The following is a 23,412-nucleotide window of genomic DNA, read 5'->3' as shown; positions in this document are numbered from 1 at the left end:
CTGCAGTGCTCTCTCAACACACACACATCCCTAAGGCCCTCCTAACCACTCACTCAGTAACATAGTTAGCAGCAGCAGGTCACAGTGAAATATTTTAAAATATATATGTTTTTTAGAGAAATACAATGGCGGCCACAGTGCAATTTAGTAGTAGCTCAAAAACCCGCGACCCGCTACCAATACATTTTCACCCGCGACATTGTTTTGAAAGTAGCCCAAATGCAGGAAAAGGGTAAACATGGCAACCCTGCTGCCGCTAGCAATCTTGCCAGCGACCTATTGTGCCTTCTCTGACTCTTCTGTTGACAACATGCATATCACTTGCTGATTGGCAGCATACTGCATACAGGCTTGGCTTATTCAAAGCATGGCTTTCAGCTAGCTCTTTTTAGTCTTCCAGAAGAGGGGCTGTCATCCCAGTTAATCTGGCCTGTTCATAAATGTTATGCTTTGACACTGTTAGTTCTGCAGGTTTGTTAAAGGCTGACATAAGTGCATGTGCATCCAAAGTGTGCTAACCAATGTTTAGGTCAATTACATTTAAGTTCCAGTCAATTCAGAATGTAAACCAAATTTAAATTCAATTTTTTTTCCCGATATTGCAATTTCTGTGTACTTCCTGAATACAGTTCATTGTTGTATATTTACTGACAAAATACAGTTCAGTTGTAGAATATATACTGAACAGAAATATAAACGCAACATACAACAATTTTACTCAATTGAAATAAATGAATTAGGCCCTAATCGTTGTCCATAGCTTGTGCCTGGCCATACCATAACCCCACTGCCACCATTGTGCACTCTGTTCACAACGCTGACATCAGCATACCACTTGCCATACACGTGGTCTGCAGTTGTGAGGCCAGTTGGACATACTGCCAAATTCTCTAAAATGACATTAAAGTTGGCAACAGCTCTGGTGGACATTCCTGCTGTCAGCATGCCAATTGCACGCTCCATCAAAACTTGAGGCATTGGGTTGTGTGACAAAATGGCACATTTTAGAGTGTCCTTTTATTGTCCCCAGCACAAGGTGCACCTGTGTAATGAGCATGATGTTTTATCAGCTTCTTGATATGCTCCACCTGTTAGGTGGATGGATAATCTTGGCAAAGGAGAAATGCTAACAGGGATGTAAACAAATTTGTTCACAACATTTTGTGCGAATGAATATTTCTGGGATCTTTTATTTCAGCTCATAAAACATGGGACTTTACATGTTGTGTTTATATTTTTGTTTAGTGTATTAAAAGTTGTTTCCATTATTTTCACCACAACTCAGTAGCCAGTAACTTACTGTAAAATTACAGGAAACTTTTTTTTTAACAGTTTGTGCCATAAGCATATCTAAAGTATCCTATAAGTTTAACTGCAATTGCAAGTGAGGCATGCCAAGTTAATTTGCAGGACGGGCCAAAAAGTACCTTAGTGCATTGCAATTGACAGTAAATACACTATATATACAAAAGTATGTGAGCACCCCTTCAAATTAGTGGATTCAGCTATTTCAGCCAAACCCGATGCTGACAGGTATATAAAATTGAGCACACAGCCATGCAATCTCCATAGACAAACATTGGCAGTAGAATGGCCTTACTGACGAGCTCAGTGACTTTCAACGTGGCACCGTCACCTTTCCATCAAGTCAGTTTGTTAAATTTCTGCCCAGCTAGAGCTGCCGGTCAACTGTAAGTGCTGTTATTGTAAAGTGGAAACTGCTAGGAGCAACAATGGCTCAGCTGCAAAGTGGTAGGCCACACAAGCTCACAGAACAAGACTGCCGAGTTTTGAAGCAAGTAGAATACAAAAATTGTCTGTCCTCGGTTGCAACACTCACTACCGAGTTCCAAACTGCCCCTGGAAGCAACGTTAGCACAATAACTGTTTGTCGGGAGCTTCATTAAATGGGTTTCCATGGCCGAGCAGCCGCAGACAAGCCTAGGATCACCATGCGCAATACGTCGGCTAGAGTGGTGTAAAGCTCACTGCCATTGGACTCTGGAGCAGTGAAAACACGTTCTCTAGAGTGATGAATCACGCTTTACTGTCTCACAGTCTGACGGACGAATATGGGTTTGGCGGATGCCAGGAGAACACTACCTGCCCCATTGCATTAGTGCTAACTGTAAAGTTTGGTGGTGGAATAATGGTCTGCGGCTGTTTTTCATGGTTTGGGCTAGGCCCCTTAGTTCCAGTGAAGGGAAATGTTAACGCTACAGCATACGATGACATTGTAGACGATTCTTTGTTTCCAACTTTACAGTTTGGGGAAGGTCCTTTCCTGTTTCAGCATGACAATGCCCCCGTGCACAAAGCGAGGTCCACACAGAAATGGTTTGTCGAGATCGGTGTGGAAGAACTTGACTGGTCTGCGCAAAGCCCTGACCTCAACCCTATCGAACACCTTTGGGATGAATTGGAAAGCCGACTGCAAGCCAGTCCTAATCGCCCAACATCAGTGTCCGCTCTCACTAATGCTCTTGTGGCTGAATGTAAGCCCCGCAGCAATGTTCCAACATTCCAACATAGTGGAAAGCCTTCCCAGAAGCAGCAAAGGGGGGACCAATTCCATATTAATGCCCATGATTTTGGAATGAGGTATTCAATGAGCAGGTGTCCACATACTTTTGGTAATGTAGTGTATATCGCAAAACACTAGTACAGTATCCTATTAATGTAGAAATGTACTGTATAATGACTGTACAATTTACCATAAAATGAACAGCAATGGCTTACAGTGTAGTTTCATGTTATCAAATGTTGAACCCAGAAATGTCACATGTGAAAACATGTTTTTGGAACGCTTTACACCTGACATTTCACATGTGAATAAAACATTTTTGGAACACTTCACGTGATATTTCACATAATTTAACACTCAGTGTTATATTACCAAAATCCACATGTGAAACTTCATGAGAAATATCATCACATGTGAAGTGTTCCAAAAACACATGGTTTCACATGATTTCACATGTGCAAAGCATGTGATTTTCCACTTGTGAAATCATGTGGTTTTTCCGCAAGGGCTATGGTGATTGTTGGCCATATAGCCCTAACAGATCTGGGTTCAGGCTAGTCTGTTGGCTGTCTCAGGCTGAGAGATTCCTGAGGCGTTGAAAAGGAAAGACTCTGAGTTAAAGGTAGATGTCATGTCACCTCCCATCTGCAGCGCTGTCGGTGATAATGTGAAGTGATAATGTGATTTTGCCATTAGAAGAGAGGGGGGGAGGGAGGGAGGGTGAGTGAGTGAGGTTGAGAGAGAGAGAGACCTGAGGGACAGCCAGTGAGAAGTACAGTGTGATTATTCATATACTTTTTGTTGTTGTCATTGCTGTTAAATTGAGTCACAATCATTATTGTTGCTTAATTACAAACAGTCTAGTATATTCTTGTATATGACAATCGTCACTATATGTTTACTTTGACAATGTAAGTGTTTTCGTTCCTTGTCAATAAAGTATACTGAATTTAATTGAATTGAGAGAGGGAGGGAGGGTTCGGCATAGACGAGGGAGATGGGGGAAGAGAGACAGGAGAGCAAAAAGAGGGATCAAAGTTGGTCATATAAGGAGGGATATATGAGGTGACTGATTACATGTCTGGTCTGATTGGGCCTGGGTGAAACGGAGATTAGAACTACTAACAGTGTCACATAGATTACAGCAGGTTAGAGTCTCGTCTATTACAGTGGAAATTTGATTAGATTTATGTAATCATAGACTCCTATTCAAAATCCATCTCAGAGTAAAAGTGTCGTTCTAGGATCAGTGTTCCCTGTCAATAAAATCTTATTCGTTATGATCGGAAAGACCAAACTAATCCTATATCAGCATTCTGAGACTTTGTGAATACTAACTCTGTGGCCTTTGTCTGACTGCTGAGATGGCCATGGTACCTGAAAGTGTTTGCATTCAACAATGGCACTGTCATGACAGCTTGCACTTGTCTTTTGCATACCCTTTTGCGTAGCTGGTGTTTCATAACTTCTTTGTAAGGATACTGAGTAAGCTATTGAACAAATAGTCTTCCAGACCCGTAGTTTGTGTTTGTTTTTTGGACTGGCTGTAAGATGCTGTTTGGCTTCTGAAAAGAGGCAAGGCATTCGAACAACAATGGACACATTTACCCCTGCCAACGCACACACACACACACACACACACACACACACACACACACACACACACACACACACACACACACACACACACACACACACACACACACACACACACACACACACACACACACACACACACACACATACACACTTTACTGTGTTGTCACAGTAACACGGCTGTCCTCTCAATCTTGTTTCCCAGTGAAAAGCTCTGTGTGTTTTGACACTGGCAGAAGCCAGATAAAACAAGTGAATGTTTGCGGTGGGGTGGACAATTTGTAACCCAAGATTTTTCAAATGCACTCCTGTGTTGGACTGTGCACTCCTGTGTTGGTGTCCTTAGGAGGGCATGTACATGTGTGCGCGTTGGTGTTGGTGTGTATTTGAGCGCGCTTGTGTGTATTTATCATACAAACTCTGTAATCCACTGTAGTCCTCTTTGGTTGTTGTTTCTCAGTAGCAGAAAGTTGCGGAGGCTGGGATTTTAAAAGGCTGGCAAACAGTAGCTATGCAGAGAGCAGACAGTGAGAGTAGAAAGAGCTGTCTGGATTTCTCCCTTCACTAACAGTAGAGAGAAACCACCACACAATCAGGTCAGCTACTGCCTGAAGGTGGTTGGTGGAGAGAGGAGTGGCTGGATGGGGAGAGACAGAGAAGGAGATAAGGAGAGAGATAACAACAGATAGAGAATGAGAAAGATGAGAATAAACAGGGGTAGAGATAGGAAGAGAGGGAAGACAGGCTGTGTGCACACTGCCCACAAAAGGAGGTGGAAACTGAGCTGTACTTCCTAACCTCCTGCCAAATGTTTGACCACCTTAGAGATACTTATTTCCCACAGATCACACGGACCCACAAAGAATTTGAAAACAAATCAAACATTGATAAACTCCCATATCTGTTAGGCGAAATACCACAGTGTGCAATCACAGCAGCGAGAGTTGTGGCCCGTTGCCATGAGAAAAGGGCAACCAGTGCAGCACAAACAACAAGATGACAAGATGGCGCCGACGGAGAAGGGCGACATCTTACGAGTTCCAACCCAACTTTGCTATTTAGTGACTTTTATTGTGTTTATCTTTCCATTCTTTGTACAGAAAGACCATACTATTATCACATATGACCGCCAAACACTTCTGGACATCAGATCGACAGTTACTAACCTTGATTTTGACTTAAATACAACGTCAATTCTGACTCAGCTGTTCCACCCTTCATACCACACCCTATTCCTTTGTTCCATGGGCTACCAAAACACAGCAGGCGTAAACGTGGGAGACAAGGTGGAGTCCTAGTGAAATTGAGGCGAAGAGAAACTGAACGGCGCTCCCCTCCGTTCTATTGGCAAATGTCCAGTCACTGGAGAATAAGATGGATGAGCTTCGTTTGAGAGTCTCCTATCAGAGGAAAGCTGCAATATTATGTCTTTCTGAAACGAGGCTGGATGAGCTGACCCCCATTGTCCCTGTTCCCAAGAGCTCCAAGGTAACCTGCCTCAATAAGTATCGACCTGTAGCACTCACATCTGTAATTATGAAGTGCTTTGAAAGGCTGGTCATGATACACATCAACACCATCATCCCAGAAACCTTACTGTAGCCCCACTCCAGTTCACATACCGCCCCAACAGATACACAGATGACGCAATCTCAATTGCACTTCACACTGCCTTCTCCCACCTGGACAAGAGGGGAAATAACTGTGTGAGAATGCTGTTCATAGACCAGCTCAGCATTCAACACCATAGTCCCCTCTAAGCTCATCACCAAGCTAGGGACCCTGGGATAGAACCCCTCCCTCTGCAACTGGATCCTGGACTTCCTGACGGGTCAGCCCCAGGTGGCCGCGCACGACTCCAACACCATCATCAAGTTTGCTGACGACATGGCAGTGGTAGGCCTAATCACCGAAGGCGATGAGTCAGCCGACAGGGAGATCAGAGACTAGCAGTGTGGTGCAGGACAAGAACCTCTCCCTCAATGTCAGTAAGACCAAGGAGCTAATCGTGCAGTACATCGACGAGGCTGTTGTGGAACAGGTCGAGAGCTTTAAGTTCATTGGCGTGTGTGTATGTAGGTTTGTGTCACTAAGGACTTAACATGGTCCACACACACCTGCACAGTCGTGAAGAGGGCACGGCAGCACTTCTTCCCCCTCAGGAGGCTGAAAAGTTTTGGCATGGGCCCTCAGATCCTCAAAAAGTTCTACAGCTGCACCATTGAGAGCATCTTGACTGGCTACATCATCGCTTGGTACAGCAATTGCACTGCCCTTAACTGCAAAGCGGTGCAAAGGGTGGTGCGGACAGCCCAGTACATCACTGGGGCCGAGCTCCCTGCCATCCAGGACCTCTCTATCAGGTGGTGTCAGAGGAAGGCACAAAACATTTCGAAAGACTCCAATCAAACTGTACTGGAGCATCGGCTCTCGGACTAACTGGCTCCGAGACAGCTTCTACCCCCAAGCCATAAGACTGCTAAATAGCCAGACCCTATGCACCCTACGCACACTCACTAGACTTTATATACACACCATATACACACTACCCTGTCACTCCCACACAAATCCCTCACACATTCAAACACTACATATGCACACACGCACACTCACACACACACACACACACACACACACACACCTTTACACTCATCATTTGCTGCTGCTACTCTGTTCTTCATTTTAGTCTTATTATGATCTATCTAGATGCCTAGTCACTTTACCCTGCCTTCATGTACAGTACATATCTACCTCAAGTACCTGGTACCTCTGCACATTGATCTGGTACTGGTACTCCCTGTATGTAGCTCCACATTGATCTGGTACTGGTACTCCCTGTATATAGCTCCACATTGATCTGGTACTGGTACTCCCTTTATATAGCTCCACATTGATCTGGTACTGGTACTCTCTGTATATAGCTCTACATTGATCTGGTACTGGTACTCCCTGTATATAGCTCCATTCTATTTTATTTTATTTTATTCCTCGTGTTACAGTTTTTTACAATCGCTAGGACCCATTTCTCAATACCTAGTTCACTTTTTCAAAACTCTTCACACAGTTCTCCTAACCAACTTTCAGCTTAGCACAGCAGTTCATTTCACATCCAAAATGCATTAAAACTACCAAAACACTTCATATATGTCTCAGATCAACACCTTTTTCCAGAACAAAAAAAAAACAACCCACAAAGGTTGTCACCCAACAAGTATGACACCTCTCTGCTGTTTAGAATTCACTGCAGTATATGTTACAGGAATGAATCAGACATGATGCAATATGCTTCAATATCTTTTATGTCATTTTTTGGCATTGAGTGATTCCAAAATACAACAATTTGTATTAAACACCATCTACCGATACAGATACAGTAGCAATGCTAGTCAACCCTGTCTTCTGCATTTGGCCACAGGTTCTCATCCAAATCACATCTTAGGTCATCTTGGGCAATACACCTAGGAAAGAATCTTTTGGCATGCCTGGTCCATCCCTGGCAATCTTCTGCAGATATGTCCATGTCACGTTCCTGACCTTATTCCCTTTGTTTAGTCTTATTTAGTTGGTCAGGACGTGAGCTGGGTGGGCATTCTATGTTATGTGTTTCTATGTTGGGTTGTCAACTAGCCTGATATGGTTCCCAATCAGGGGCAGGTGTTTTACGTTTCCTCTGATTGAGAACCATATTAAGGTAGGCTGTTCTAACTGTTTGTTGGTGGGTGATTGTTGCTGTGTCTGTTCACCACACGGTACTGTTTCGTTTCGTTCGTTCGTTTGTTCCTGTTCGTGCGTTCATGTTTTATGTGTTCTCAAGTTCAGGTCTGTTAACGTCGTTTATTATTTTGTAGTTTGTTCAAGTGTTTTTTCGTCTTCGTTATTATTATTAAAATTATTATGTATTCAACCCACCCTGCGTTTTGGTCCGATCCTTGCTCCTCTTCAGACGAGGAGGAAGACGAGCGTTACAGAATCACCCACCAACCATGGACCAAGCAGCGTGGTAACGGGCAGTGGCAGCAGGAGCAGCGCAAGGAGGAATGGACATGGGAGCAGAGTCTGGATTACACTACGTGGGAGGAGATCGACAGGTGGGCGATCGACCCAGGGAGAATGCCGGAGCCCGCCTGGGATTCTCTGGAGCAGTGTGAGGAGGGATACCGGCGAATGGAGGCAGCACGACGACGCGGTAGGAAGCCCGTGAGTCAAGCCCAAATATTTATTGGGGGGGGGGCTACAAGGGAGTGTGGCGAAGTCAGGTAGGAGACCTGCGCCAAATCCCCGAGCTTACCGTGGAGAGCGAAAGTACGGGCAGACACCGTGTTATGCGGTAAAGCGCACGGTGTCACCTGTACGTGGGCTTAGCCCGGTGCGGTACATCCCAGCTCCTCGTATCGGCCGGGCTAGATTGGGCATTGAGCCAGGTGCCATGAAGCCGGCTCAACGCGTCTGGTCTCCAGTGTGTCTCCTCGGGCCGGCATACATGGCACCAGCTTTACGCATGGTGTCCCCGGTTCGCCAACACAGCCCAGTGCGGGTTATTCCACCTCCCCGCACTGGTCGGGCTACGGTGAGCATTCAACCAGGTAAGGTTGGGCAGGCTCGGTGCTTAAGGGAGCCAGTACGCCTGCACGGTCCGGTATATCCGGCGCCACCTCCCCGCCCCAGCCCAGTACCACCAGTGCCAACACCACGTACCAGGCTTCCAGTGCGTCTCCAGAGCCCTGTTCCTCCTCCACACAATCGCCCTGTGGTGCGTGTCTCCAGCCCGGTACCACCAGTTCCGGCACCACGCACCAAGCCTCCTGTGCGTCTCCAGAGCCCTGTGCGCCCTGTTGCTGCTCCCCGCACTAGCCTTGAGGTGCATGTCCTTAGCCCGGTACCACCAGTTCCGGCACCACGCACCAGGCCTACTGTGCGCCTCAGCCGGCCAGAGTCTGCCGTCTGTCCAGCGCCGCCTGCACTGCCCGTCTGCCCAGCGCTGTCTGAGCTGTCCGTCTGCCCAGCGCCGTCTGAGCCGCCCGTCTGTCCTGAGCCTTCAAAGCCGCCCGTCTGTCTTGAGCCTTCAAAGCCGCCCCCTTCTGTCCTGAGCCTTCAAAGCCGCCCGTCTGTCCTGAGCCGCCAGAGCCGTCCGTCAGTCAGGAGCCGCCAGAGCCGTCCGTCAGTCAGGAGCCACTAGAGCCGTCCGCCAGACAGGAGCCGCCAGAGCCGTCAGCCAGACAGGAGCCGCCAGAGCCGTCAGCCAGACAGGAGCCGCCAGAGCCGCCCGCCAGACAGGAGCCGCCAGAGCCGCCCGCCAGACAGGAGCCGCCAGAGCCGCCCGCCAGACAGGAGCCGCCAGAGCCGCCCGCCAGACAGGAGCCGCCAGAGCCGCCCGCCAGACAGGAGCCGCCAGAGCCGTCCGCCAGACAGGAGCCGTCAGCCAGCCATGACCTGCCACTGTCACATTCCTGACCTTATTTCCTTTGTTTAGTCTTGTTTAGTTGGTCAGGACGTGAGCTGGGTGGGCATTCTATGTTATGTGTTTCTATGTTGGGTTGTCAACTAGCCTGATATGGTTCTCAATCAGGTGCAGGTGTTTTACGTTTCCTCTGATTGAGAACCATATTAAGGTAGGCTGTTCTCACTGTTTGTTGGTGGGTGATTGTTGCTGTGTCTGTTCACCACACGGTACTGTTTCGTTTCGTTCGTTTGTTCCTGTTCGTGCGTTCATGTTTTATGTGTTCTCAAGTTCAGGTCTGTTAACGTCGTTTATTATTTTGTAGTTTGTTCAAGTGTTTTTTCGTCTTCGTTATTATTATAAAAATTATTATGTATTCAACCCACGCTGCATTTTGGTCCGATCCTTGCTCCTCTTCAGACGAGGAGGAAGACGAGCGTTACAGTCCAGGCATCCAGCATTCATTGCATCTAGGATGGACATTTGATCATGTGGATGGTGGTCATAAACCTTCCAGCTCCATGAGGAAAATAATTCCTCTATGGGGTTGAGGAATGGAGAGTAAGGTGGGAGAAAAAGTGAAGCCATCCTGGGATGGGCTGCAAACCACTCTGTGACGGCACGGGAGTGGTGAAATGCCACATTGTCCCATACAATTACAAACGTTGGCCGATTTTGCCTCACTGCAACCCTTTCCTCACCCGGCACAACAAATATAGGTCACCCAGGAATGAAATGAGACGCTCGGTGTTGTATGGCCCAATTAGCGGTTTATGTAACAGCAATCCATCAGAGGATATTGTTGCACACATTGTGATGTCGGCACCCCTCTGGCCCGGGACATCCACTGTGGCTCTTTTCCCAATCCCATTCCTTCCTAGCCGCCGTGTTTTGGCCAAGTTGAAACCAGCCTCATCCACAAAGGTGTTTGCCTGGCTTCAATCTCCATGACTCTCTAAAATAAATCAAAAAGGCATCATAAGAGTTAGGCTATTACGGTAGTTTACATTATACCTTAAAACATGCCATTTGGGTGCCTGTGCCCTGTTTGGTTTTGTTCAAAACCAGTTCTGTATTTTATAGTCATCTTACCTGGACATATTGGTTCCTGAGTTGCTTGACTCGTTCAGAGTTCCTCTCAAAGGGGACAGTGTACAACTGCTTCATCCTGACTTGATGTTGTTTCAGGACTCTAGAAATAGTTATTATGCTTACATTGTGAATATTTCCAAATGCAATGTTGTCTGCCAACACTCTGTCCCGAATCTCTGAGTTTTATGCCGTTGTTTCTGATGACCATATCAACGATTGCAGTTTCCTCACAGCAGTGAAAATCCTACCTCTCCCGCCTGTGGGAGGTAACCGCTGGGTCCTAAGCAGAAATACAGAAACAATTACACACAAGTGGGTTTGGAGGCTTTGCTCAATTTTCTTCTGTAATGTGCAGTTCAGTCAGATGCCCTTGCAGAATGCACATCTTACCTGTTGTTTTGCTGGAATTTCTCACAATAGATGCCACTGTTGAGCGTTGCAGATTTGGTTGCACTCTCAGATCAGTCTCTCATTGATAGACCATGATTTATTACATGATCAGTTATAGTATCCCTAATCTCATCTGAGACTACAGCTCTTGATCTTCCTCTCAGTCTTCTTCCACCACAAATACTCCTCTCCCTCTCCCAGCCACTATTCTTCCTCTGTCAGCCACTTTTCTATCTCTGGCTGGGTCCATGTTTACATTACAGTACAGCTTTATTCCTAAGATTTCCCCTTTTGTATAGATGGTAATGTAATTGAAAGACTAACACCTGGGTAGGTGCAAATTGGCCTGTAGGTACACCATAGAGTTTTGGTGGTGGTTGTGTCTCCACACCAGCTCTAAACCCCAATCCTAAACCTAACTAACCAGCTCTAAACCCCAATCCTAAACCTAACCAACCAGCTCTATACACCAATCCTAAACCTAACTAACCAGCCCTATACAACAATCCTAAACCTAACTAACCAGCCCTATACACCAATCCTAAACCTAACTAACCAGCCCTATACACCAATCCTAAACCTAACTAACCAGCCCTATACAACAATCCTAAACCTAACTAACCAGCTCTATACACCAATCCTAAACCTAACCAACCAGCTCTATACACCAATCCTAAACCTAACTAACCAGCTCTATACACCAATCCTAAACCTAACTAACCAGCTCTATACACCAATCCTAAACCTAACTAACCAGCTCTATACACCAATCCTTAACCTAACTAACCAGCTCTATACACCAATCCTAAACCTAACTAACCAGCTCTATACACCAATCCTAAACCTAACTAACCAGCCCTATACAACAATCCTAAACCTAACTAACCAGCTCTATACACCAATCCTAAACCTAACCAACCAGCTCTATACACCAATCCTAAACCTAAACCAGCCCTATACACCAATCATATCTCAGGACTTCAAAATAGTGTCTCTTATAGTTTACTTGGGAATTAACTATACCAGCATTAATCACTGCATTGTTGATTTTTTTTGTGGAAAGAAATCAGTGTCTCTACTTCCAAGTAAAAGGCCATATTGCAGGGCAATGTTGATATACCATTTATCACAAAGTTATTTATTTATCACTTCCCTTAATCTTTCAGAGAATCTGCCTCTCTCAGCCTCTTCTCTCTCTCTCTATTCTCTCTTTTCAGCTAGATATAAGGCATCAGTCAAACTGCATGTGTCCATAATATTCTTAGATACTCAGCTGCTCATTTCATTTCATGTATTTCATAACACACTCATTGTTGTCTCGTCCCAGCCAGACAAATGACCTCTATCCAAATGGAACTGAGCAACAAAGAAATCCTCTGACTGGATCCTTATTTTATATTCATAATTTTCTTCTGAAAAAAATAATATACCCCCAAATGGGTTTTTGATCAAAGCAAAACCCCAGGGGTAAAGTTATCTTGTTTTTCCAGAGTGCTGTCGGCATAAACAACAAGGTTAAACAGTCGGAGCTTGTTTTTGTTTTGGACAATTGCGCTTGTCTGACCTTTGGATAGAACACCTAATAGCATCAATTTACTTAAAAGAAGTAGTACCACCCCAGAGCGCTGTGTGTGTGTGTGTGTGTGTGTGTGTGTGTGTGTGCGTGCGCGTGCGCGTGCGTGTGTGTGTGTGTGCGTGCGCGCGTGTGTGTGCGTGTGCGTTCGTGCATGTGGGCAATGGAGAAGTTTGTTAATGCATAACAAGTATGCTTAAACCAATATAAACCCTGGTAGCTTTCCAGGCTGCTCTGGAGAGATAGAGGGATAAACGAAGGGAGGGATGGCGGGATGGAGAGAGAGCCATGAGAACATTTAGACAGATGGGAGCTCCTGTTGAGAGATGGCAACACGGACCGTGGAGATGAATACAGTGTGTCTTTCTTTATCAAGTCTCTCTCCTCTCTCGTTCTCTCTATTTGACTCCTCCATCTCTCCCCTCTCTGCCCCCTTTACGTCCCTCTCCTTTACCCTCACACACTACCTCCCTCTCCTCTAGTTACCTCCTGTTGGCCTCAGCTCATGTTAGATTTTCCATCCAGTATGTAGAGCAGTGTCTTGGGGTGAATATCCACACTTCTCCCAGTAGGAGAGAATGTAATACAGTCTGTATTCACTGGACAAACTAACATCTCCATTGTATCAGAGCATTATAAAGTGCCCTTTGGCACACACACACAGTTTCTGCTTAGGATGTTTGTGCTGTGTTTTACAACCTGCTGCAAAGCACACTTTTCCAGGAATCCTTTTTTTGGTCATATGTGTGTGTACTGAGACATTCTGAATGGATCCTTGGCACTGGGACACTGCTGCCTGTGTCTTCTATTTGAATGCCTGCTCGACTGACAAAGGCCAGAGGCTCCATTGTGCCTAATCCTTCAAGTGTGTGTGTGTGTGTGTGTGTGTGTGTGTGTGTGTGTGTGTGTGTGTGTGTGTGTGTGTGTGTGTGTGTGTGTGTGTGTGTGTGTGTGTGTGTGTGTGTGTGTGTGTGTGTGTGTGTGTGTGTGTGTGTGTGTGTGTGTGTGTGTGTGTGTGTGTGTGTGTGTGTGTGTGATTGCGCCTGTGTGATCTCGCCTAGCTTCAGCTGAAATTACATGTGTGAAATGTAATGTCTTATTGAATCAAGCTCTAGACTGAGATGGCCTTGGGGTCATAATGGTGATGAGAAAGGCCCATACTACCTCTGTAGCTAAGTATCATTCAGTCACACTACAATAACAAACAGGTAGCCATTGACCAAATGATCCTGCTGGTGGTTACAGAGGATTTTATATTGAACCATAAAGGGTTCTACCTGGAACCAAAGAGGGTTCTACCTGGAACCAAAGAGGGTTCTACCTGGAACCAAAAAAGGTTATACAGTACAATGGGGACAACCGTAGAACCATTTTGTAACCCTTTTTTTCTACGAGTGTAGGGGAAACAGCCCATTCTATCTGTGGAGACAAAATGTGTTAACTTTGGACTGATATATATAAAGTACTGTCCTAGGTTGTGTCTCAAATTACCCTACTGTGTCTCAAATTACCCTATTACCCATGTAATGTGCTACTATGAGGGAACACTATAGGGTGTGATTTATTCATTTTTGATGAGATTGATGAGGCATGGAGAAGTGGTTAGGAGTAGAGGCTTGTAGGTCAATTACAGATGAAGTAATTAATTTGACTACCTCCCTCTCTCTCTTTGTGTGTGTGTGTGTGTGTGTGTGTGTGTGTGTGTGTGTGTGTGTGGTGTGTGGTGTGTGGTGTGTGGTGTGTGGTGTGTGGTGCGTGTGCGTGTGCGTGTGCGTGTGCGTGCGTGCGTGCGTGCGTGTGTGTGTATGTGTTGGGGATGTGCGTGTTGGGGATGTGAAAGTCTTCAGCTATTTTCTGCTCTCTACACTTCCTTGATATTGAAATAAGCAGGGGATCAGTTGGTGTGTTTGTTTCTTTCTCATGACATTTTTAAATTGATGATTATTTGTGTACTTGTCTGACATTTTACTGCGTTGTTAGGAGCTAGTAACATGCTAAACTGTGTACACGATCAATACACTTTGATTTGATTTACACAACCAATACAAATTTACGACATTTACAAATACAAAATACAAAATGTTCCATCATCAACTTACAAAACACAATCATAAAAACGAATGCAATTCTTCAGTAAAAAGGTCACCAATTAGCCACCTGAATTGCCCTAGCAGCACAAAAACACAACATTTTAGAGAGATTTCTGGAGTTTATTCCACCTCTGGCCTTCTGTTTTCTCACAGACTCATACTGTATCACAGCCTGCTATATCACTGGACTATCCTCTCCTGTTCTACACAACAGGACAAACACTGGGGGAGGATGAGAGAGGGGATACGGAGAGGAGTGACATACCAAAATTATTTATGTTCAAACTTGGATTGTTTACACAAAATGTTTCTTCATTTCATCAACATTAGATGTTCAGCTGGCATGTTTACACTAACTTCTCCCTCTCTCTCTGTCCACTCTTTGTCTCGTTCAGGGCTGAGTGCAGCTAAGCTGTTGAAGGAGAAAGGGCTGAGTCCTGTGGTTCTGGAAGCTAGAGATCGGGTTGGTGGACGGACCTTCACCGTACGGGTAAGACCTCAGTCACACCACAGGCAAAGTGCCAGTCAAAGTGTAATCCCTATAAGAATCCCGTTTTTTCTCTGATGACCGTACCAGGTCCCTCTCTAGATGCTGTCTAGCAGCTTAACTTGTGTTATAATGTAAAGCATTTTCAAGCAACTGATTTGGTTAAAGATTTAAACTAAATTGATCTCTGGGATTAGGATTGTCCACTTCTTGTCTGATGAACCCTCTCCCTCCCTCCCTCCCTCCCTCCCTCCCTCCCTCCCTCCCTCCCTCCCTCCCTCCCTCCCTCCCTCCCTCCCTCCCTCCCTCCCTCCCTCCCTCCCTCCCTCCCTCCCTCCCTCCCTCCCTCCCTCTCCAGAATGAGCAGACTAAGTATGTTGACCTAGGTGGGGCCTACATCGGGCCTACACAGAATCGGATCCTCCGATTGGCTAAAGAGTACGGAGTCGAGACCTACAAAGTCAACGAGGAGGAGAGGCTGGTGCATTATGTAAAGGTGTGTGCGCGCACTCCCACCGTGTGTGTGTGTGTGTGTGTGTGTGTGTGTGTGTGTGTGTGTGTGTGTGTGTGTGTGTGTGTGTGTGTGTGTGTGTGTGTGTGTGTGTGTGTGTGCGTGCGTGCGTGCGTGCGTGCGTGCGTGCGCGCATGCTGAAACCCAGTGCAGGACCACATAGGCCACGTCTGTCCCTGTCCTACTTAATTGAACAGAACAAACACAGGACAGATCCATGATAAATCCATGGGTTTCTCAGAAACACTGTTAGCAGGGCTTGGGCTGCAGTTAGTATTGACCACTTCCATTAAACCGGGTGTACACAAAATCCTAACATCACTGAGCCTCTCACATTAAACAACCGTTTTTCCTGTAGTTTTGTTTGTCTTGCCAACATAGTGGTGCGCAGACTAAACCATCTGGCACAGACAGGGGGTCACATGCTACATGCATGTACTGAAGTGATTAGATTTAACGCTCAGAGCAGTCTCGGAGCAGCCTCATAAACGTTTTCAGTCAGACACTCACGCTTGCCATACAAAGCTGAAATATCTAGCCAACGTTTTGAATTGCATAACATTGCTTGTGAACTTAAGAGCTGTAACGATTTGACACTTTGGTTTTGGTTAAAGGCCAGTACAAACCCATACTAGTAGCAGTCATTGCTCCTGCTACATGGACGATGTTAAACAACGTCATCATCTCACTGGCTTCTTCTCTGCTCTTATTGGCTATTGCTGATCACCGTTCTCAGAACTTGTCTCACACTAGAAGAGCATTGCTGATTCTCTGCCGATAAATGAAAACATATTTGAAAATATTGGGTCGTTCTGGGACGGCTCAAAGACGAGATCGATAGCCCTCAGATTGTGTCTCTGACTCGCCCACATGAAATGTGACGGCCACGCATCCTGTGTAGGCAACGACATGGGGATTTTGTCTCCGATCTCAAAAACATGTCTGTGACAGCTAAATCGGGGCCAAAATCGTGTAGTGTACACCCGGCTTTAGATAGCCAGAACAGAACAGAATCTGTTTTCTCAAATTCTAATGCAGAGGAAATGCATGTCTCTCTTCCAGTCATGACTATCTGGCCATGCTTGAAAGGACTGAACACTATAGGGCCATGCTAGAGAAGACATGACTCAACCCTTACCCCTAACGCTAGCACTCATGTCCACATTCCGGTTCAACCCTAACCCGCAACCACAACCCTAATCCTAGCTTCATGGCCACATCCTGGTTCAACCCTAACCCGCAACCACAACCCTAATCCTAGCTTCATGTCCACATTCCGGTTCAACCCTAACCCACAACCACAACCCTAATCCTAGCTTCATGTCCACATCCTGGTTCAACCCTAACCCAATGCCTTACCACTACCCTTAACTCTAACACCATGGCTACACGGCCCCGCGTGTGCGTCCTCGTGCGCCATCATGCACATGTGGATTTTGTCTATTCCCACCAGACGTGATTATGACACGCAACTGTGAACCATCTACAGTATATTCATTTGGGGACAGGTATAAAGACACATGGAACATCCATGGATGTGCTGTTGCTAGCAGTTTGTCCTGGGAGATGAACATTGATCCCGTTTTTAGCTGGTTCTTTGTAGAAGTTTGACCCGGATCATACAAAAATGTTATGTTTCTCTACTCCGACGATTAATCCACACATAAAAAGGTAAACCTAGTTAGTTTTTAGTTAATTATCTTTGATTAATATCTCCTCGTTGTCTTTTATACAACTACTGTATGTGAGGTTGTATCTTCGTGAAAACCAATACGGAGATGGGAAATGCGGGACTTGCCGAGCGTCTCAAATAGAACCAAGTTCTACTTTAGCATTTGTCATCGCAGACGCATGCTTAAGCGTGAGATCAGTGTGGATAAAATGATTGAATAACAATGTATGTGTACATTTATTTTGAAACACTCACGCACGTAACGTGACCGGTTTGGTTTCCTTGTAACCCTAGCTTCATCAAATCAAATCAAAATCAAATAAAATGTATTTATAAAGCCCTGTTACAAAGTGCTGTACAGAAACCCAGCCTAAAAACCCAAACAGCAAGCAATGCAGATGAACAAGCACGATGGCTAAGAAAAACTCCCTAGGAAGAAACCTAGAGAGGAACCAGGCTCTGAGGGGTGGCCAGTCCTATTCTGGCTGTGCCGGGTGGAGATTATAACAGAACATGGCCATTAAGGCCAGATCGTTCCTAAAGGGCTTCAAGCGTTTATAGATGACCAGCAGTATTAATTACCTCAGGAGTAAATGTCAGTTGCCTTTTTATAGCCAAGCATTCAGAGGTTGAGACAGCAAGAGCGGTGGAGAGAGGGAGAGAGAGAGGGAGGGAGGGAGAGGGAGAGGGAGAGGGAGAGGGAGGGTCTAGCCCCCCGACAGGCACGAAGTGACGCACCCTTCCTAGGGACGACATGGAAGAGCACTAGTAAGCCAGTGAGGCAGAGAATCCCAGAGCCGGCCAGGCAGAGACAGGACGGATCGTCACTCCTTGCCATTCACCTTCGCACCCCTGGGCCAGACTACACTCAATCATAGAACCTACTAAAGAGATGAGTCTTCAGTAATGACATAAAGGTCGAGACAGAGTCTGCATCTTTCACATGGATAGGCAGACCATTCCATAAAAATGTAGCTCTATGGAAGAAAGCCCTGCCTCGAGCTGTTTGATGTCCACATCCCTGTTCAACCACAACCCTAGCCTCAACCACAACCCTAACTCTAAACCCTACTTCACATAGTTCTGATAACAATATCGTCCTTTCCATCATGGCCATCTAGTGACTACCCGCCCTCTCTGCCTGTGTATCAACCACATGACCCTCAGTGCATCCAGCCTCTCTCCAGCATTAGCGGTGAGCGCTAGCGACTGGAGATGCTAATCTCCGCCTCAAGGAGTTTTCTAATATAGTTTCTCTTCCTCTGAGTGGCCCAGGAGAGAGGGAGGAAGGATACAGAGAGGGAGAGAGAAAGACAGAGCGAAAGAGAGAAAAGAGAGAGAGCTACAGCCACCCCCATTTCTCTTTACCTCTCTCTCTCTCTCTCTCTCTCTCCCTCTCTCTCTCTCCCTCTCTCTCTCTCCCTCTCTCTCTCTCTCTCTCTCTCTCTCCAAAATATTCCTCCATATCTTATTATAGTAGGTACACCACTGTTCTTAACACACAGCATGCTGTACCTCCTTATTAGATTGGTCCCTCTGGTTCCAGCCATATACCCAGGCTAACCTACTCTCGCTACTGTAAATCAATGGGCTCTCTAAACTGGTTAGGATGGCACTTCTCTTCCTGTTTCTACTGTATGGGCCTTTGTTTCATACAGTGGTGTAAAGTACTTAAGTAAAAATACTTTAAAGTACTACTTACGTATATTGTGGGCTATCTGTACTTTACTTTACTATTTATATTTTTGACACCTTTTACTTTTACTTAACTACCTTCATAAAGAAATTATTGTACTTTTCCCTGACACCCAAAAGTACTTGTTAATGGTCCGCTTCACACCCTTATCAAGAGAACATGGTCATCCCTACTGCCTCTGATCTGGCGGACTCACTAAACACAATTGCTTTGTTTGTAAATTATGTCTCAGTGTTGGAATGTGCCTCTGGCTATCCTTAAATAAAAAATATGTAAGAAAATGGTATGCTTTATATAAGGAATTTGAAATGATTTATACTTTTACTTTTGATACTTAAGTATATTTAAAACCAAACACTTTCCGACTTTTACTGAAGTAGTATTTTACTGGGTGACTTTCTATTAATAAGGTATCTTTACTTTTACTCGAGTATGACAATTGGGTACTTTTTCCACCCTTCCTATATATGGAGTCATAGGCTTAAACATGGAGTCATTCACTTTGGAGTCATTGACACACATGAGCAGACACACACACACACACACACACAGTAGTAAGCCCCCCCCCATACACATGCATATACACACACACACACACACATTGGTATGCCCTTCACCCCCCCCACACAGCAGAGAAGGAGATAAGACATGTTTAAAATGCAGCATAGTGGTCATGTGGATGATATCACTGTGTTCAGTGGATCTCGGACTATAGCGGGAGAGCCTTCTGGCACATGACATCACTCAACCCTTCTCTACTGGGCATGCCCAGAACCACCCCTACATCTCAATAGTCTAAGGTGCCTTGCTCTTCACGTCTCCTTCACTACATTTCAATAGTATAAGGGACCTTCCTTTTCACATCTCCTTCTCTACATCTCAATAGTCTAAGGTACTTGTCGTTCTACCCCTGAGCAAGGCAGTTAACCCACTGTTCCCCGGGCGCAGAAGACATGGATGTCGATTAAGGCGCCACCCCCCCCACACCTCTCTGATTCAGAGGGGTTGGGTTAAATGCGGAATACACCTTTCAGTTGAATGCATTCAGTTGTACAATTGACGAGGTATCCCCCTTTCCCTTTCCTTCCTCACCACATCTCCTTCCCTACAAATCAATAGTCTATAGATGTCTTTCTTTTCACATCTCCTTTCCTACACCTCAATAGTCTAAAGTGGATTCCTCTTCACATCCCCTTAACTTAGGGAGAAAACATTGCACCGAGTGATGTTCTGCCATTTATCTGTCATTCATGCGCCGTTCATTTGGCACGATGTGTTTTAGGGACCACCTGCCAGGGGGCGTCTGACTGCCGACATTTTCGGCCATTTGTACATGTAGAATCGGTATGCGCTCGGTTTGCAAATGACGTCCAAATGACATTACTACAAATATGAATAGCTAATTATGGAAAATAAGAAACAGGATTTAAAATATATATATATTTCTTTTGATGGCTATATATAATACAAATCGAGGTGAGAGCGATGCAAATGCATTTGGCGGTTTGTCACGATCGTGTGGCGGATTGATGGACCAAAACGCAGCATTTGGAAAGTAAGCCATCTTCTTTTATTTTAAAAGATGACGAAAAATAAACACGAAACACTTAATACAAACTAACAAAACAACAAACGATCGTGAAGCTAATAAACGTAGTGCACATACAACAGGCTACAAACGTTCTGACATAGACAATTACTCACAACAAATGAGAGCCTATGGCTACCCTAAATAAGGCTCCCAATCAGAGACAACCGAAATCAGCTGTCTCTAATTGGGAACTCATTCAGGTAACCATAGACTCTCCTAGATAACTAAACATACATAGACAACACTAGACACATGTACTCCACACAAACCCATATATTATACCCAACAACCCCTTTACCATAAAAACACCCAAAACCAACAAAACACAAACATTCCCCATGTCACACCCTGACCTAACTAAAATAATAAAGAAAACAAAGAATACTAAGGCCAGGGCGTGACACGGTTGATCTACTTCTGTTCTGTAAATGGCACTGTGTGCTCTTTCCGAAGGATGGATCCCAGTCTTTTCAGGGATAATAAACAGATATGGCTTATTAACCTATACGGTCCAAATAATGATGATCCAAGCTTCTTTGAAAATATATATACGAATTTATCAACTCTGCAAGCAACACTAGACTCTATTATTATGGTGGGAGATTTTAATACGGTCTTAAATACCTCTATGGACCGGAAAGGAAATCACACTACAAACTATCACCCTCAGGCACTTAAGGAAATCATGAATGTCATGGATATATTGGAATTAGTGGATATATGGAGACTTAATTACCCTGACCTAGTGAGATATACATGGCGGAGGCTTAATCAAGCTAGTCATCTTGACTACTTTCTTATGCCATTCTCTCTGGTCCCAAAAGTTTAAAAAGTGTTGATAGGGGACAGAATGCGGTCAGATCATCACATAATTGGCATATATATTACTCTTACAGAATTTCCACGTGGGCGAGGATATTGGACATTTAGTCAAAGCCTACTAGATTTATAGAATTTATAACAGACTTTTTCAGAAATAACATAGGTACTGTAAAGGCGTCTGTGTGTAGGTGGTGAGATGAGTCAATACTTTACTCAAAAATTCAAACATAACACGTACTATACACGGCCACACAATACAGACCACAATATAACAAACAATCACTTACAAATACAACATGTAGAACACGGGGTTAAATAATAAACAAGTAGTTGATTAAGTGAAGCCAGGTGTGATAAGACAAAGACAGAACAAATGGAAAATGAAAAGTGGATCGGCGGTGACTAGAAAGCCGATGAAGTCGACCGCCGAAGGAGAGGGACCGACTTCGGTGGAAATCGTGACAGTACCCCCCCCCCCCTTGACACGCGGCTCCTGCTGCGCACGGACACCAATCTCGCGGACGACCCGGAGGACGAAGCACAGGGCGATCCGGATGGAGATGGTGGAAATCCCGTAGCAAGAAGGGCCCAGGACGTCCTCCACCGATCACCCAGCATCTCTCCTCCGGACCATACCCCTCCCAATCCACGAGGCACTGAAGGCCCATACGCCGGGGCCCCGCTCGATGTTCAGAGGTGGCGGAGGAACCTCCCGCACCTCAGCTTCTTGGAGTGGACCAGCCACCAGCCACCTGAGGAGAGACACATGGAATGAGGGATTAATGCGATAATCTGGGGGAAGCTGTAACCTGTAGCATACCTCGTTCAGTCTCCTCAGGACTTTAAATGGCCCCACAAACCGCGGACCCAGCTTCCGGCAGGACAGGTGGAGGGGCAGGTTCCAGGTCGAGAGCCAGACCCGGTCTCCCAGTGCGAACACCGGGGCCTCGCTGCGGTGGCGGTCGTCGCTCGCTTTTTGCCACCTCACGGCACGTTGTAGGTACACATGGGCGGCGTCCCAGATCTCCTCCAAGCACTGATACCCCAGTACGCACTGGAAAGGAGAGAGGTTAGTGGAGGAGTGGCGGAGTGAGTTTTGGGCCATCTCTGCCCAGGGGATGAACGTCGCCCACTCCCCCGGCCGGTCCTGGCAATATGACCGCAGAAACCTACCCACATCCTGATTTACTCTCTCCACCTGCCCGTTACTCTCAGGGTGAAAACCTGAGGTAAGGCTGACCGAGACCCCCAGACGTTCCATGAACGCTCTCCAGACCCTGGACCTGAACTTGGGACCCCGATCAGAGACTATGTCCTCAAGCACCCCGTAGTGCCGGAAGACATGAGTGAACAGGGCCTCCGCAGTCTGTAGGGCCGTAGGGAGACCGGGAGGAGGGAGGAGACGGCAGAACTTTGAAAACCGATCCACAACGACCAGGATCGTGGTGTTGCCCTGTGAGGGAGGAAGATCCGTTAGGAAGTCCACCGACAGGTGTGACCACAGCCGTTGTGGAACGGCTAGGGGTTGTAATTTCCCTCCGGGCAGGTGCCTGGGAGCCTTGCACTGGGCACACACCGAGCAGGAGGAAACATAAACCCTCACGTCCTTGGCCAAGGTGGGCCACCAGTACTTCCCACTAAGGCAACGAACCGTCTGACCGATGCCAGGATGACCAGAGGAGGGTGATGTATGGGCCCAAACGATCAAACGGTCGCGGACAGCAGACGGAACGTACAGGAGCCCAGCTGGACACTGGGGGGGAGTGGGCTCTGTGCGTAACGCCCGCTCGATGTCCGCGTCCAGCTCCCACACCACCGATGCCACCAGGCAAGAGGCCGGAAGTATGGGAGTGTGATCCATAGACCGCTCCTCTGTGTCATACATCCGGGACAGTGAGTCTGCCTTAGCGTTCTGGGAACCTGGTCTGTAG

At 46.0% G+C, this 23,412-nt stretch overlaps 1 protein-coding gene across 1 annotated transcript in view; it reads left to right on the top strand.

Annotated features, from left to right (window-relative positions):
• mao (monoamine oxidase) overlaps positions 1 to 23,412 on the top strand; it is a 75,265-nt gene that overhangs the window by 17,244 nt on the left and 34,609 nt on the right. The window contains exons 2-3 of the mRNA XM_055870325.1: positions 15,098 to 15,192; positions 15,548 to 15,685. Coding sequence (XP_055726300.1) covers positions 15,098 to 15,192; positions 15,548 to 15,685 — 233 coding nt within the window. The remainder of the gene's footprint in view (positions 1 to 15,097; positions 15,193 to 15,547; positions 15,686 to 23,412) is intronic.

Source organism: Salvelinus fontinalis, chromosome 19 (assembly GCF_029448725.1).
Source record: "Salvelinus fontinalis isolate EN_2023a chromosome 19, ASM2944872v1, whole genome shotgun sequence".
Lineage (NCBI taxonomy): Eukaryota > Metazoa > Chordata > Actinopteri > Salmoniformes > Salmonidae > Salvelinus > Salvelinus fontinalis.
This window is presented reverse-complemented; position numbering and strand designations above follow the sequence as displayed.